Raw genomic sequence first — 17,847 nt, 5'->3', positions numbered from 1 at the left:
TGGCCTTGCATACAGCTTTATACACATGTTGGACTCTGTGATTTCCTGGTGGCTTGCCACTGTCACTAGGATGTAAGACCTTCTGTCTTCTTTTTCTGTCAATTTCCCAACTTCCTAATTCACAATTACACCGATACCCTCTCAAAAGGCAAATAGCAAGGCCCCAAAGGCTTTTGGATGGTAACAGTTACATATAAATAACCTCTAAAGTTAAAATTGGACTAGAAGTTCATAAATAAGGAATATTTGACACATGTATTTATTCATCTTATCCTCACATCTATATTACTCTGCATAATAATTCATTTGTTTAAAATAATGTTTCATTATATTATAGTCATTATTACAAGTCAGTGAAAAAACATTGTGAATTACACATCTATCATTTCCCCGGGGCAGCCCAACCTCCATCCATAAATTCTCATGACTATTCTCAGAAAGTCTCATCATACCTGTTTTAACCTTACAAAAGATTATTCTGCAAAATGTAGAGAGAAACAGGTCTTTGATAGAACAGTTAACTAATCTGGGCACATTTTCATGAGCTCAAGTTGAGTGGCACCTGTAGGACGTTTCGCTTAACATCCTGTTTGCAGGCTAGCAATGAACACCTTTGTACAACTCCTCAGACTGGCCGGCAGGGATTGTTAAAATGCCTTTAAGCTCTCGCCTGTAATCCCAGCACTTTTGGAGGCCGAGGCGGGTGGATCACGAGTTCAAGAGATCGAGACCACCCTGGTCAACATGGTGAAACCCCGTCTCTACTAAAAATACAAAAAATTAGTTGGGCATGGTGGCGCGTGCCTGTAATCCCAGCTACTCAGGAGGCTGAGGCAGGAGAATTACCTGAACCCAGGAGGCGGAGGTTGCGGTGAGCCGAGATCGCGCCATTGCACTCCAGCCTGGGTAACAAGAGCGAAACTCCGTCTCAAAAAAAAAAAAAAAAAAAAGATGCCTTTAAGCATTAGTTGGATCACTGTTACATAGAACATGTTCTATCAGAGAAACATACACAAAAGATGAATGATTCTTCCGGGATACATTTTCTTGGAAAGGTATACGGAAAAACGCTGGTGTCATGGACCCTGTGAAGTTACAATTTCATACCTGTGCATGCACTGGAGTTAGGCCAACTTACAAGCTAAGCTGAAGAGGCTGAGGAGGAGGAGTGAGGGCAGGCTGAAGTGCAGGGCCCCCGCTGTGTTGCAGTCCACTTTGGAATTCCTGCAGGAGCACACTTGTACCCTGAGATCTGTGATGTTTGTCATGGGTGGTTTCCCTGAATCTGTCACCATGATGGGCAGGTTGTAGTTTGCTTTGTTCAGATTTTGAAGAAGGCTTACCAGGGCATGTGTATCTGTAAAGGGAAGAAGGGAACTGGTGAGAGCAGATGAGACTTTTTCCAATAAAAGAGTGAGGTTTTGGTGACTAAAATCACACCAAATAGACGTCACATTTTCATTTATAATCATGAGAATGCTTAAATTTAAATTCATTAATATCAAATAAAAATACCAGTTAAGATCTTCAATGGCACCTGGCACATTCCAAGGGTCTGGAAGGCACACATGGCTGGTGGCTCCTATAATCAACAGCACAGAGACAGAACGTTTCTATTATCAGAGTTCTGTGCCTCTGTGCTATCATAATCAATTTCAAGAAGAGCTCCTTTCATGAAGATGACTGAATACCAAGAACTCCTCCCTGCAAATTTATTATGCAAAAAAGCCATCTCGGCAAAGACTGCATTCTACATCTAGAAAGCTGAGGTGAAAATCCACCAGTTCTCAATGCAGGCAGGACCCTGATGTGTTGTCATAGAGATGGGTTCTATAGCCTGTGTTTTTTGGTGGGGGTTGGAGGAGGGCAGTGAGCATCCCTCCTCCAACCCCCACCAAAAAACACAGGCTATAGAACCCATCTCTATATTGTCTTTAGTTTTTTTTTTTCTTTTTTTTTTTTTGAGACAGGGTCTCCCTCTATTGCCCAGCCTGGAGTACAGTGCTGTGATCTCTGCTCACTGCAACCTCCACCTCCTGGGTCCAAGCGATTCTCCTGCCTCAGGCTCCTGAGTAGCTGGGATTACAGGCACACACTACCACACTGAGCTAAATTTTGTACTTTTAGTAGAGATGGGGTTGCACTATATTGGCCAGGCTGCTCTCGAACTCCTGACCTCAGGTAATCTGCCTGCCTTGGCCTCCCAAAATACTGGGATTACAGGTGTGAGCCACTGCGCCCAGCCTTGTTTTTTATTTTTTTAATCAATCATCAGTCCACAGCTCTAGATTTGGGTGGGAACCCTCAACACAGAGACTGGATCTTTAAGCTTCCCCTCCACTTCCCTAATGCCATGTGCAGTGGCAATATGCACCATCACCCAGGCCCCTGGGTGGCCTGGGTGACACTTGGCAGTGGCTGCACCAGCAGGCCTCTTGTTTAGCCTTCGGCTAAAGTCACTCAGATGATTAGGGGCAAACCTATTTTTAAATGCCCTTTTCTGGGAATTATCAGGGCTAGATACTGTGAAAAAAAATGTAGGATACAACAAAGTAATTTAGAAGGCATTTATCTATTAAGTAAAACCAGGAGCAAAAAACAAGAGTGTAATGACATGGAAATAAAGAGATGAATCATGATTATTACCGGAAGGTGACGGCAGCAGCAATAACTAATGTGATGGTCACCCAGTAAGATGGCAGATGACATCAAAGAGCATTTTTCTATCTTCCCTGAGCAGAGGAGAAACTATTTTTTTTTTTTAAAACTTTTAAGTTCTGGGGTGCACGTGCAGGATGTGTAGGTTTGTTACACAGGTAACACCTATCAACCCATCGCCTAGGTATTAAGCCCAGCATGCATTGGCTATTTATCCTGATGCTCACTGCCCTCCTCCAACCCCCACCAAAAAAACTCTTGAATGGGAAAGCTCCAGTTGGAAAGAACTGGAGATGATTATTCAAATTGGTTATATCCATAAAAACCAGCAAATAAAACACTAACCCCTCAAACAAGAGAAGGGCTGTTTTAATTAAAAATAATCAGTGTAACAGAATTCATTCCTTAAAAAGCAATAAAATAGACAAACAGGCAAATAGAATCAATAACAAGTAAAAGGCACTCATAAAATAAGATATGAGATACAGTCATAACAATAGAGATGAGATTTTTAAATAGAAAATGTTATGCACAACTGTACAACACGTTTGCAAAACCTAATGAAATGGGTGATTCTCTGTCTCCCTCAAAAGTTCTACCATGGATATAAGAAGTGAGAACCCTGACTAGGTCAAGAGCAGGGTAAGTTCATTACTGAAGACGTAGCGTCTAATGCCTTTTTTTCTTTTACTTTCCTTTTTCTGTTCTTTGGCTTTATGGGAGACAAAGTGAACTTAGCACTCACATTTGGGGAAGCAGGTGGGGGAGAATGTGGATATAGGGATTCTTCACATTAATACATTGGTGTTTCAGTCTTCATAAGGCAAGTGATGGACGTTGGGTTAAGTTTTGAACTCCACCCACCCATATGGAAGGACCGATGGGAGGAGACATTGCTTGCGGGTTTCATAAAGGAGAAAGAAGACACAAGGCAGAAGACATCAAAGTCAAGGATGATGTCCATGGATTTACAAGAGAAGCCAAGGCCATCATTAGACTAAGTCAAGTTCGAGGAGGTCTGCAGCATCCAATGGAAGGTTAGAGGTTGAAGACTGTAAAAGATTCTTATCCTAGCACTTCTCTTTCCTTTAGTCTTTTATGAAGGCAGGTACACCATGAAAAGTCTCTTGAATGCGCTGGTGAAAGTTAATGTAAACACAGTTCTCTGTCTCTGAGACTGGAGAGACGGCTGAGCCAAGAGCTATGTGGGGAGAAGCAGAAACTCCTGTCTTTTGAAGGCCTAAGACTGGGCAGGTTGGCCAATATTCTTTGTACGCTAGTTACAAAGAAAGAATCTGTGGAGTTTAATTAAAAGAAAAAAGCAAGAGAAAGAGGAAGGACAAAGAATCAAAGTCTTGTGGCTGAGAACTCTGGGATGGCAGAAATGCAGAAACCACAGATGAGTCAAGAGAAAGTTCACTATTGGGTGACAGGGACACTAAAAGCCTAGATTTCACCACTCTGCATTGCATGCATGTTAGAAGTCTGCAGTTGTACCCCCTAAATATATTACATTTTTAAAGAAAGAATACTGGAGTTACAGTATATAGTGTATACAGTAGACAGGATAGGATATACAACACAGGCGTACAGTATATAGTGTATACGGTAGACAGGATAGGATATACAACACAGGCGTACAGTATATAGTGTATACGGTAGACAGGATAGGATATACAACACAGGCGTACAGTATATAGTGTATATGGTAGACAGGATAGGATATACAACACAGGCGTACAGAATAGAAAAGATCAGAGAGGAAGCAGAGGAGAAAATATCTATGTTTGCTTTTGTAAGAAACAGAAATTCAATATTTTTATAAATTGCACTTGTTTGCTGGTGGGAAAATTGTCAGTATTTATAATATGTCAATAACTTAAAATGAAACAAATGAGAATACGTGAGAGAGTAGTAGAGAAAGAGCATTTTGGGAAAGAGAAACGAAAATGAAAGCTGGAAGAATAAGGAGGGAACGTTTTAAGCAGACTTACTGTTGATCTTGGAGATCTTCCAGACTTTATCAGGAGCGGTTTGTTTGTGGATTTCAAATTTGAAAGGATCTGTATTCGGGTGAAGATCCTTATCTGATGCTCCCAAAATGACCACACTGAGGTTTTTGGCATCATCACAGACTTCAGCTACTGTGGGGTAAATGAAGGGGGCATTGTCGTTCACGTCCTCCAGGGTTATCAGCAAAGTCCCAGTACCCGTCGCAGGAGGGTTGCCTGTGGGGAAAAGGGAAGATGTTGATATGCAACTGGTATATTTGAGAGCAGTTTACCATAGTACTTTATATGTTGTAAACTTAGTACACTTCGCAATTATTTTATTTTTTGAGACACGGTCTTCCTCTATCACCCAGACTAGAATGTAGTGGTGCAATCGTGCTCACTGCAGCTATAGCCTCCTGGGCTCAAGCAATCCTACCACCTCAGTATCCCGAGTAGCTGGGACCACAGGCACGTGCCACCACACCTGAATTTTATTTTTTTTGGCATCTGCATCTTAGAGGATAATTTTTGTATTTTTTGCGGAGACAGAGTCTTACTATGTTGCCCAGGCTGATTTCAAACTTCTGGCTTCAAGCAATCCTCCTGCCTCAGACACCCAAAGCGTTGCAATCATAGGTATGAGCCACCGTGCCCAGCCCATTTCCCAGTTATTGATAGTTGCAAACAAGACTATCAATCATAGATTACTTTTCTGGTATAAAGTTTAGTGGTTTACAAAGCCCTTTATCATATCTAAGACTTTTGATTGAAATTCTTCAGGCTTAATACTTTACCCTTAGAATGTGAAGCTTCTGACACAAAAATCATTCTCATACACTGAGATCTATTCAAAGAATGGAGATAAAGATGACTTCTCCTCACTTACCAAATTAAACTTTTATGTAAGTAGCCAGGCATTCGTGCATATTGGTAGTATCGGGAGGAGGGAGTTTCCGTGAGAGATGGCACTGGTCTCACTGCTGTACCTCCACCCTAACTAGAGGGGTGACTAAATCGGGAAAGATTTAATCTGAGAGATCTTTTTCTGGGAGTGAAAAAGAGTCTCAGATGCAGATGGTGCCACTGGGGGCTGCAATGGTTGGCTCTGGTGGACAGGACAGATTTAGGAAAGTGGGCTAGTGATGAGAAATGAGATCACTAGCTGGCTATGGGGCACAGAAGCAATCATCATATAATCTTTGGGCCTTATTTTTAAAGGCTTGTTTTTTCCTAATATTTCAGCTTCTTCTGGGAATGTTTTTCATTTTAGGGGACATAATTTTAAGGAAAGAAAACGGCCCTTATAATCACTAATCTAATAATTTTTTTTTTTTTTTTTGAGACAAAGTCTCACTCTGTCGCCCAGGCTGGAGTGCAATGGTACAATCCTGGCTTACTGCAACCTCTGCCTCCTGGGTTTAAATGATTCTCCTGCCTCAGCCATCCAAGTATCTGGGATTACAGGTATACACCACCATGCCCAAATTATTTTTGTATATTTAGTAGAGATAGGGTTTCACCATGTTGGCCAGGCTGATCTCAAACACCTGACCTCAAGTGATTTACCCGCCTCAGCCTCCCAAAGTGTTGGGATTACGGGCGTGAGCCATTGCACCTGGCCCTAAAATAGTCTTTCACTTAAAGAAAGAGTTTTTAATGTTAAAACTCAGCTTGCTTTAAGTTTTCTCTGAATTTATTTTTAATCACTTGTGCATTAGAGGTTTGCTCTTGGGACAAATCATTTGTTGGTAGTTTCTAATTTTCTGCAAGAAAGGTTAGAGCCAAATTCACAGGTCACACATTTTAAACGTACAGATTTGCCTTATTCCCAAAAGAAAGTGAGGCACCTGTAAAACTGCGGCACTCTAATTTGTTACCATAATACAATCATTTCTTGGCCTTTTGACTTACATCAAGGGTAGATCTGTTTTTATTAATTTAATACAGTAACGCTATTCAGCACTAACACTATACGCTATTCAGCACTAACACTATACACTATACAGTACTGACACTATACACTATTCAGTACAGACACTATACACTACTCAGCACTGACACTATACACTATACAGTACAGACACTATACACTACACAGTACAGACACTATACACTACACAGTACAGACACTATACACTATACAGTACAGACACTATACACTACTCAGCACTAACACTATACACTATACAGTACTGACACTATACACTATACAGTACTGACACTATACACTATACACTATACAGTACTGACACTATACACTACACGGTACTGACACTACACACTTTATAGTACTGATACTATACACTATACAGTACAGACACTATACACTATACAGTACTGACACTATACACTATTCAGTACTGACACTATACACTACTCAGCACTGACACTATACACTATACAGTACTGACACTATACACTATACAGTACCGACACTATACACTACACAGTACCGACACTATACACTACACAGTACCGACACTATACACTACTCAGTACCGACACTATACACTATACAGTACCGACACTATACACTATACAGTACCGACACTATACACTATTCAGTACCGACACTATACACTACTCAGTACCGACACTATACACTACTCAGTACCGACACTATGCACTACACAGTACCGACACTATATACTGCTCAGTACCAACACTATACACTACACAGTACCAACACTATGCACTACTCAGTACCAACACTATACACTACACAGTACCAACACTATACACTACTCAGTACCAACACTATACACTACACACTACACAGTACCAACACTATACACTACACAGTACCAACACTATACACTACTCAGTACCAACACTATACACTACAAAGTACCAACACTATACACTACTCAGTACCAACACTATACACTACACACTACACAGTACCAACACTATACACTACACAGTACCAACACTATACACTACTCAGTACCAACACTATACACTACACAGTACCAACACTATACACTACACAGTACCAACACTATACACTACACAGTACCAACACTATACACTACTCAGTACCAACACTATACACTACTCAGTACCAACACTATACACTACTCAGTACCAACACTATACACTACACAGTACCAACACTATACACTGCTCAGTACCAACACTATACACTACTCAGTACCAACGCTATACACTACACAGTACCAACGCTATACACTACACAGTACCAACGCTATACACTGCTCAGTACCAACACTATACACTGCTCAGTACCAACACTATACACTATACAGTACTAACAATATACACTACTCAGTACTAACACTATACAGGACTAACACTATACACTATTCAGTACCAACACTATACACTATACAGTACCAACACTATACACTGCTCAGTACCAACACTATACACTACACAGTACCAACACTATACACTGCTTAGTACCAACACTATACACTACACAGTACCAACACTATACACTGCTCAGTACCAACACTATACACTACACAGTACCAACACTATACACTGCTCAGTACCAACACTATACACTACTCAGTACCAACACTATACACTATACAGTACTAACAATATACACTACTCAGTACTAACACTATACAGGACTAACACTATACACTATTCAGTACCAACACTATACACTATACAGTACTAACAATATACACTACTCAGTACTAACACTATACAGGACTAACACTATACACTATTCAGTACCAACACTATACACTATACAGTACCAACACTATACACTGCTCAGTACCAACACTATACACTACACAGTACCAACACTATACACTGCTCAGTACCAACACTATACACTGCTCAGTACCAACACTATACACTACACAGTACCAACACTATACACTGCTCAGTACCAAGACTATACACTACTCAGTACCAACAGTATACACTATACAGTACCAACACTATACACTGCTCAGTACCAACACTATACACTGCTCAGTACCAACACTATACACTATACAGTACCAACACTATACACTGCTCAGTACCAACACTATACACTACACAGTACCAACACTATACACTGCTCAGTACCAACACTATACACTACACAGTACCAACACTATACACTACTCAGTACCAACAGTATACACTATACAGTACCAACACTATACACTGCTCAGTACCAACAGTATACACTGCTCAGTACCAACACTATACACTACACAGTACCAACACTATACATTGCTCAGTACCAACACTATACACTGCTCAGTACCAACACTATACACTGCACAGTACCAACACTATACACTGCTCAGTACCAACACTATACACTGCTCAGTACCAACACTATACACTATACAGTACCAACACTATACACTGCTCAGTACCAACACTATACACTGCACAGTACCAACACTATACACTGCTCAGTACCAACACTATACACTGCTCAGTACCAACACTATACACTATACAGTACCAACACTATACACTGCTCAGTACCAACACTATACACTGCACAGTACCAACACTATACACTGCTCAGTACCAACACTATACACTACACAGTACCAACACTATACACTACACAGTACCAACACTATACACTGCTCAGTACCAACACTATACACTACACAGTACCAACACTATACACTGCTCAGTACCAACACTATACACTGCTCAGTACCAACACTATACACTATACAGTACCAACACTATACACTGCTCAGTACCAACACTATACACTACACAGTACCAACACTATACACTGCTCAGTACCGACACTATACACTACACAGTACCGACACTATACACTGCTCAGTACCGACACTATACACTACACAGTACCGACACTATACACTGCTCAGTACCGACACTATACACTACACAGTACCGACACTATACACTGCTCAGTACAGACACTATACACTGCACAGTACCGACACTATACACTGCTCAGTACCAACACTATACACTGCTCAGTACCAACAGTATACACTATACAGTACCAACACTATACACTGCTCAGTACCAACACTATACACTGCACAGTACCAACACTATACACTGCTCAGTACCAACACTATACACTGCTCAGTACCAACACTATACACTATACAGTACCAACACTATACACTGCTCAGTACCAACACTATACACTACACAGTACCAACACTATACACTACACAGTACCAACACTATACACTGCTCAGTACCAACACTATACACTACACAGTACCAACACTATACACTGCTCAGTACCAACACTATACACTACACAGTACCAACACTATACACTGCTCAGTACCAACACTATACACTACTCAGTACCAACACTATACACTGCTCAGTACCAACACTATACACTATACAGTACTAACAATATACACTATTCAGTACTAACACTATACAGGACTAACACTATACACTATTCAGTACCAACACTATACACTATACAGTACCGACACTATACACTATTCAGTACCGACACTATACACTACACAGTACCGACACTACACACTGCTCAGTACCAAACTATACACTATACAGTACTAACAATATACACTATTCAGTACTAACACTATACACTATACAGTACTAACAATATACACTATTCAGTACTAACACTATACACTATACAGTACCGACACTATACACTATTCAGTACCGATACTATACACTACTCAGTACCGACACTATACACTACTCAGTACCAACACTATACACTGCTCAGTACCAACAGTATACACTACACAGTACCAACACTATACACTGCTCAGTACCAACACTATACACTATACAGTACTAACAATATACACTATTCAGTACTAACACTATACAGGACTAACACTATACACTATTCAGTACTAACACTATACACTATACAGTACTGACACTATACACTATTCAGTACCGATACTATACACTACTCAGTACCGACACTATACACTGCTCAGTACCAACACTATACACTGCTCAGTACCAACACTATACACTATTCAGCACTAACACTTTACACAGTACTGACACTATACACTACACAGTACTGACACTATACACTATTCAGTACAGACACTATACACTATACACTACACAGTACCAACACTATACACTGCTCAGTACCAACACTATACACTACTCAGTACCAACACTATACACTATACAGTACTAACAATATACACTATTCAGTACTAACACTATACAGGACTAACACTATACACTATTCAGTACTAACACTATACACTATACAGTACCGACACTATACACTACTCAGTACCAACACTATACACTATACACTACTCAGTACCAACACTATACACTATTCAGCACTAACACTTTACACAGTACTGACACTATACACTATTCAGTACAGACACTATACACTATACACTACTCAGTACTAACACTATACACTATACACTACTCAGTACCAACACTATACACTATTCAGCACTAACACTTTACACAGTACTGACACTATACACTACACAGTACTGACACTATACACTATTCAGTACAGACACTATACACTATACACTACTCAGTACTAACACTATACACTATACAGTACTAGCCTAACACATGGCTCCGTTTTATTTTTCTAATCCTTATTTTCACTTAGCCAGATTTCCAAGTATGCTTTTATCTTGTACGATATTTATGTTTTGAAACGCATGTTGGTTGCAGTTTGGCCATCGGGTTACATGGGGGTTGGAAGGGTAGTGAGTGTTTGAAGTGGGCAAACGGGACACAGGCAAGGCCTAGTGCAGAAACAAGGAGACCTCTTTCGCTGCAGAGAGCTTATTACTGACAGAGACAGTAAAAGGGGGCATGGGCATTGTGGCCTTGGTGCAGGCCTTGGTCACGATAGAAGGGACCGGACACTGCAGCAGGAAGAAGGGGTGTTGCAGCAGAGCCAAGTCCAAGCTGCTCCTCAGGAGTCCCACAGCGGCAGCTGTGCCCCGAGAGGTGCAGGCAGAAAGTCCCTGCACCTCACAGAACCCGGAAGGCCATGAGAACCTGGCTGGAGGACCGAGGGTGTTCTGCCAAGACTCAGTGCAGCTGCAGGCCACACCCTCCCCATGTGGCTCTACACACGGTGTCATGGGGTGCCGTGGTGGAGCTGCTCCTCGGCAGCTCCTTGTTGAGTGCACCAAGGTTGGCGTGGGCTCCTGGAGAGCCTTGAGTAGCATCAAAAGGGGCCTGTTGTGACTCCACAGAGTGCACGAGGCCACCAGAGGCTTTCCAGGAAGGCAGTGATCCAGGGACAATCTGATCTAACTTATTTTGAGAAAACACACAATTGGATTGCTAGGAAATGTGAGACACTGCAGGCAAGCAGACCAGCCATGGATGAAGAGAGGCATGAAGTGTTCAGCTTGAGCAGGAAAGCAGCATCTTGTCTTGCTGATCAAGCACTCAGACAAGGCTGCCAGAAGAGGAGCAGAGTGCAGTGGGAAGACAAGCAGTTCAGCTTTGACTGTGCTAACGGCCCCTCGAATTGAATGCACCTGTGCAGACGTGCGCAGCTTGGTGGAAGTGCCCAGGTTGAGTTAGGGGTTGGAAAGTCACCAACATGTAGATGCCTTTGAGATCTCTCTAATAAAGCGGTTAGCCAAGGTGAAAGTTCAAAATGCCAGAGTGGTGGAGTATGGAATCCAAGGAGACCCCAAAGTTTAAAGGGCAGATGTGGGCCGGACATGGTGACTCACATCTATAATCTCAGCACTTTGGGAGGCCGAGGATCATGAGGTCAGGATCTCAAGCTCAGGAGTTTCAGACCAGCCTGACCAACATGATGAAACCCTGTCTCTACTAAAGATACAAAAAATTAGCAGGGCCTGGTGGTACATTCCTGTAATCCCAGCTACTCGGGAGGCTGAGGCAGGAGAATCGCTTAAAGCCGGGAGGTGGAGGTTGCAGTGAGCCAAGATCATGCCACTGCACTCCAGCCTGGGTGACAGGGCAAGACTCTGTCACATAATTATATGTGTCATGACTCCCATGAGGATAAGAAGAAAAAGAGAAGTAATGGGATTTTGAAGGACACTGTTACTGGTGACTTTCTTTCGGGAGAGATTTCCACTAATGGGGAAGAAACCAGCTTAAAGGAAGCTGAGCAGTGAGTCATAAGGAAGTGAGAGCCGAAACTCTTTAGTGGGGCTGGTGGAAATTTAAATATATCAACACCCAGAGACAGTTACAGGGAAAACATTCAAATAAATGTCTGCTAAAACAGCAACACAAATACAATTAATCATTTGAAGGATGGCTATTTCTAATGGTGGCGTATCGTCAACTTTTGTGAGAGCGCGAACTCAAAAGAAATGTATAATTACTTTGAAGTTGGTTTTTCACTGTCAGCTTTAGTCATTTAGCTAAATTCCTTTGTTGAGAAATTATTTTTCTCTTTTTATTGAACTAATTGAATATCTCAGAAGAATCCATTCTGTTTTTTCACTCTGAATGTATTATGAAGCCAAGTCATTTGGCAGAACGGATGAGAAGGCGTTATGAGCATTTGAAATATGGCCATAAGAACTGGCCTTTTGTGAACTTAATTATACTACTGTCTTCTGTTTCCCAGTGTTGTTCCCAGGCTAGGCTGGTGATATCTTTTCTGAAATCAGTAAAATGAATTTGTTACTTTGGGCAATGAGGTAAAGACAGGATTCACAAAATCCTGAGGGAAAGAGCCTCTCTCTGTTTCTACGCACAGGATAGAGAAAACTCGTATCCAAAATTCAGGTGAAATTCAAAATTTCAAAATTCCTCACAAGCCCATTTGGCTCCAATCATTTCTAGGGCCCAGGAAATATGGGGGCTTCTAAGAATTCTCCAGATTTCAACAAAAATCCCTCACCCCTCTGTTCCCCTTTCCATCAGCAGCCTCCACCACCATGGAACCACTCATAACTAAGTATCAAAGCCAAGGCACAATGAAGACAGGGTCCCTTCTTTGCACACTTTCTCTTTTCTTTTCCTTTTTTTTGAGACAGAGTATCTTACTCTGTCTCCCAGGTTGGGGTGCAGTGGCACAATCTCGACTCACTGCAACTTCCGGCTCCCGGGTTCAAACAATTCTCCTGCCTCAGCCTCCCGAGTAGCTGGAATTATAGGCATGCACTATCATGCTTGGCTAAATTTTGTATTTTTAGTAGAGATGGGGTTTTGCCGTGTTGGCCAGGCTGGTCTAGAACTCCTGACCTCAGGTGATCTGCCTACCGTGGCCTCCCAAAGTGGTAGGATTACAGGCATGAACCACCATGCCTGGCCTGAATTTGCTCTTTCGAAAGGGGAAAAAAAACCTCAATTTGAGCAAAACACCCAGAAATGGAGCTAGAATGGGACTTCCTCTTTTCAGCTCTCTCCTGGAAGAAGCCTATGGGCTGGGTTCTCAGGGTAGCCATTTTAAGGATCAGAGGAAGTCCAACCTCTAAACGTGTGAGGGTCTGGTTGAGTTTGTAGGGGCTTCTGTCTTTATAATGTTAGAAGCTAGAAGGAATGCTGAGAGATGAACCATTCAGCTTTCAGGTCTTCAACATGGTTGGGAGGTGGGTTTCCCACTGGGAATCTGCTGAAAGTCACGGCCCCTGCCTCCAGGGAAACATACCTGCATTCGGAAACACACCTGAGGGGTCCATAGACACCCAAATTGTAGCACGGGCTTGGTGCAAGTTCAGAGCAGAGGATCTGAGACCCACTCATTTTAGGTATGGTCAGGCTGAGGTCCAGAGAGATTTAGGACGGGCTCAAATGAACACCATGAGGGTTAGGCCTCCTTCTCTTTTTATTACATAGCTTGATTCTTACAGGCTCTCATTGTGACCTTGGAAGCAAACTATTATCCCTAAACCATGATTTCAGGTTATATTATTACTATTTTTAGCTTCTTTCTTAAGAGCTATTCTTTTAACTGTGGTGAAATACACATGACATAAAATCGACGATTTTTAACCATTATTAAGTGTACAGTTCAGTGGTGTTAAGTATAAATTGCTATGCAACCATCACCAACATTCATCTCCAGAGCTTCTTCACCATGCAAAACTTAAACCCTGTACCCATTGAATGCCAATTCCCCATACCTCTTCCCCCAGCCCCTGGCAGCCACCATTCCACTTCTTGTTTCTATGAATGTGACTACTCTGGGACCTCATGGAATTTTTTTTTTTTTTCATAAGCAAGAAATGGTAGGCTTGGTGAGGTAGCTCAGGTCTGTAGTCCCAGTACTCTGGGAGGCCGGGGCAAGCGGATCACTTGAGGTCAGGAATTTGAGACCAGCCTGGCCGACATAGTGAAACCCCATCTCTACTAAAAATACAAAATATTAGCTGGGTACGGTGGTGCGTGCCTGTAATCCCAGTGACTTTGAAGCCTTAGGCAGGAGAATTGCTTGAACCCGGGTGGCGGAGGTTGCAGTGAGCTGAGACTGCATCATTGCACTTCAGCCTGGGCAGCAGAGCAAGACTCTGTTTCAAAGAAAAAAAAAAAAAAAAAAAAAAAAAGAAATGGCATTTGACTAGGTCATTCCTTCTAAATGTATTTGAGATTTTTAACTTCCTATTCCTAGTTTGCTTACTGGCACTGACGATTATTTGGGACCCAGACTTTGTCATAGCCAGGCTGGGTCCCAAAGGAACCATCAGTTCCAGCTAGCACAGTCATAGTTGTCCCTGTAGTAGAACAATAGGCAGGATGGGGGCTGGGACCAAGGACCCAGGCTTGCTGGTTATCACCGGCCATGCCGAGAGGCATTTACTATTTCTGCAGGAGGGATAGCTGAGGAGACAAAAATGATCCTAGTGTCGAGTAGATGTTTTTCAGAGATAACAGCAGGGGGCTGGGATCCACAGAGGGACAGTCTGTGCAGATGGAGGTCCGTGAAACAGACACTAGACCCCAAAGCTGAGGCCTTGTTTTCCAGCTACAAGCCCATGCCAGGCAAGGAAGGGGGAGGGATAAGGATGGAGAGAAAGGAGGAAGCTCGGGAGCAGGACCTTGCTACAGGAATGGGCCCCTGTGGGGTGGTGGTTTAGAGCCTCGTGATTGTGGAACGGTGTTAAAGCCTGGGGCTCAGCCACCAGAATAAGCACCATACACACTAATGCTCACCCTAGGATGAGGCAGGGCTAGAAGAACTTCCTTACATCCTCAGGACAGGCTCCACAACCTTCCCTGTGCGGGACTACACTTTAGATGGGCTTCTTTTTGACTCTAGGGCCCTAATACGGTTTGCCTTAATGTCTCTACCTAAATTTCATCTTGAATTGTAATGCCCACATGTAGAGGGAGGGAGATGACTAGATAATGGGAGTGGTTTCCCCCATGCTGTTCTCGTGACAGTGAGTGAGTTCTCAGGAGATCTGACGGTTTTATAAGTGTCTGGCATTTCACCTGCCAGCACTTCTCTCTCCTGACGCCATGTGAAGAAGGTCCTTGATTCCCCTTTCCCTTCTACCATGATTGTGAGTTTCCTGAGGCCTCTACAGCCACGTGGAACTGTGAGTTAATTAAACCTCTTTCCTTTATAAACTACCCAGTCTTGAGTAGTATCTCTACAGTAGTGTGAGAATGGACTCAAATAGGCCATGACATCTCTTTTCTTATTTACTTTAGAAACTTGCAACTGTACATTCTTTCTCTGCCCCTTGAGATGTAAGTCTTCCAGCCTGTTGCTAGTTTTATAATCCAGGACCACCTTTCTTGAGGACCTGGGAGCCATCTTTTTGAAATCTAATCATGGAGAGGAATAGTATCTCTGTCTCTCAGTCTCTGTGGAAGGGTTGGAGCCTAACTCCAATAAGCACCCATTAGCAAACACAGATGCCTAATCACATGGACCAACCACCCAACAAACGTACTCCAGTACTTTTCCATCAGCTCATCCTAGTGCTTAAAAACCCTCCCACTGTCTGTTTCAGCAGAGTTGCTTCAATCTCTCTCCCTCATTGTAGGCTTGAATAAAGCCTTTGCCTTTCAAACTCTGCCCTGCCCATTTTTCTTTGGCATGTTCAGATGCTGGCAAGGCTGAAACCTGCAGGAGATCTGTTTGTGATAATCCAGGTAAGCCACAGGTAAAGCACAGGTAAGGGAGAAGCAGGGAAGTGAGGTGAGGGGTGGTGTACCCACGAAAGGAAGATTCTAAAACCGAATGATAAGAATGGTCATGTCACGCCAGGAGTGCGGGACTATGTACACCTGTTTGCAAGCAGTTTAATGGGATTGCTTTAAACATGGCTTGATTTTAACCTGCAGGACAAAACTGAATGCGTGATTGATCCACAAGGCTCTGTGAAGTGTTTGGTGAAAATATACGCAAAGTCTTTATGGTCAGAGTTTCTTTGATGCCAGGAGTTTCTGTTGACCTATATTCAGTGTTGTAACTACTTGGATTTTTCTTCTTTCTTTCTTTTTTGGAGAAAGTGATTTATTTAAAGAGAGAGAGAAACAGGAGAAGGAGAAAGAGAGAAACAGGAGAAGGAGAAAGAAACAGCTAACTCGTACACTGAGTGAGAGAATCCAGAAAGATGGAATCCAGGAGAGGAAAGCAGCTTCCACACTGAGTGGAAGGGAATAGAGAGGGAGATGGAGTTTAGGAGGGGAAGACAGGCTTCCACGAGAGAGTGTGGAAGGGGACTCCAGAGCGAAGATCCAGGATAGAGAAAAACAAAGGGAGCGTTCGTGGAAGGGGACCCAAACATGGAGTCCCGGATTTCCCTTTTTTAACCAGCAGTTGCAGACTGGCATTTGGACTGTGAGCTCATTGTGTTTCTGGGATGTCCAGTGTTCTAAGAATTCTCGTTTTTTGCTTGAATGCCTTCAAGTGCAGCACGTGTTCCTAAGACGGCCACTGGTTCTTACCAGCCTACTGCCTCTGCCCTGACTTCTAGGAGCATAAGACTTGGACGTTCCCCATATGTTCCCTCTGAGCTAACCTGAGTTTAGCCAGGATAGATATTTCTTCATTTCTGCATTCCTGACTTAGGGCTCCCCTTTCTCTTGATCATGTCTTTCAGTCTCATACTACTTGTTTTCTTAATAGTAAGTCTATTCGCGTACACGGATAGCTTAACAGGCATCTCATTTAAGGTTCTGAAATAAGTATACAAGCTAAAAAGTCTTCCCCCTTCCTTCTCTACCCACAAAGTGTATATCGTGTTGGGCAATATCATGGGGAAAATACCAGGAGCAAATCTTAGCTGCTGGAATCTCTTCTGTCTTGTGC

The 17,847-nt window shown here is 42.5% G+C and overlaps 1 protein-coding gene across 3 annotated transcripts in view; it reads right to left on the bottom strand.

The window, feature by feature from the left end:
- Window positions 1–17,847, bottom strand: part of CDH13 (cadherin 13) — a 1,362,211-nt gene that overhangs the window by 10,840 nt on the left and 1,333,524 nt on the right. For 2 of the 3 annotated variants that reach the window (XM_078357844.1, XM_078357843.1), the window contains 2 exons: window positions 4,653–4,886; window positions 1,108–1,357 (listed from right to left, as the gene is read on the bottom strand). In XM_078357844.1, coding sequence (XP_078213970.1) covers window positions 1,125–1,357; window positions 4,653–4,886 — 467 coding nt within the window. In that variant the 3' untranslated portion in view covers window positions 1,108–1,124. The remainder of the gene's footprint in view (window positions 1–1,107; window positions 1,358–4,652; window positions 4,887–17,847) is intronic. The other variant, XM_008986283.5, reaches the window with a different exon arrangement.

Source organism: Callithrix jacchus, chromosome 20 (genome assembly GCF_049354715.1).
Source record: "Callithrix jacchus isolate 240 chromosome 20, calJac240_pri, whole genome shotgun sequence".
Classification (NCBI taxonomy): Eukaryota; Metazoa; Chordata; class Mammalia; order Primates; family Cebidae; genus Callithrix; species Callithrix jacchus.
The sequence above is the reverse complement of the archived record's forward strand: the minus strand, read 5'-3'. Positions and strand labels throughout refer to the sequence as shown.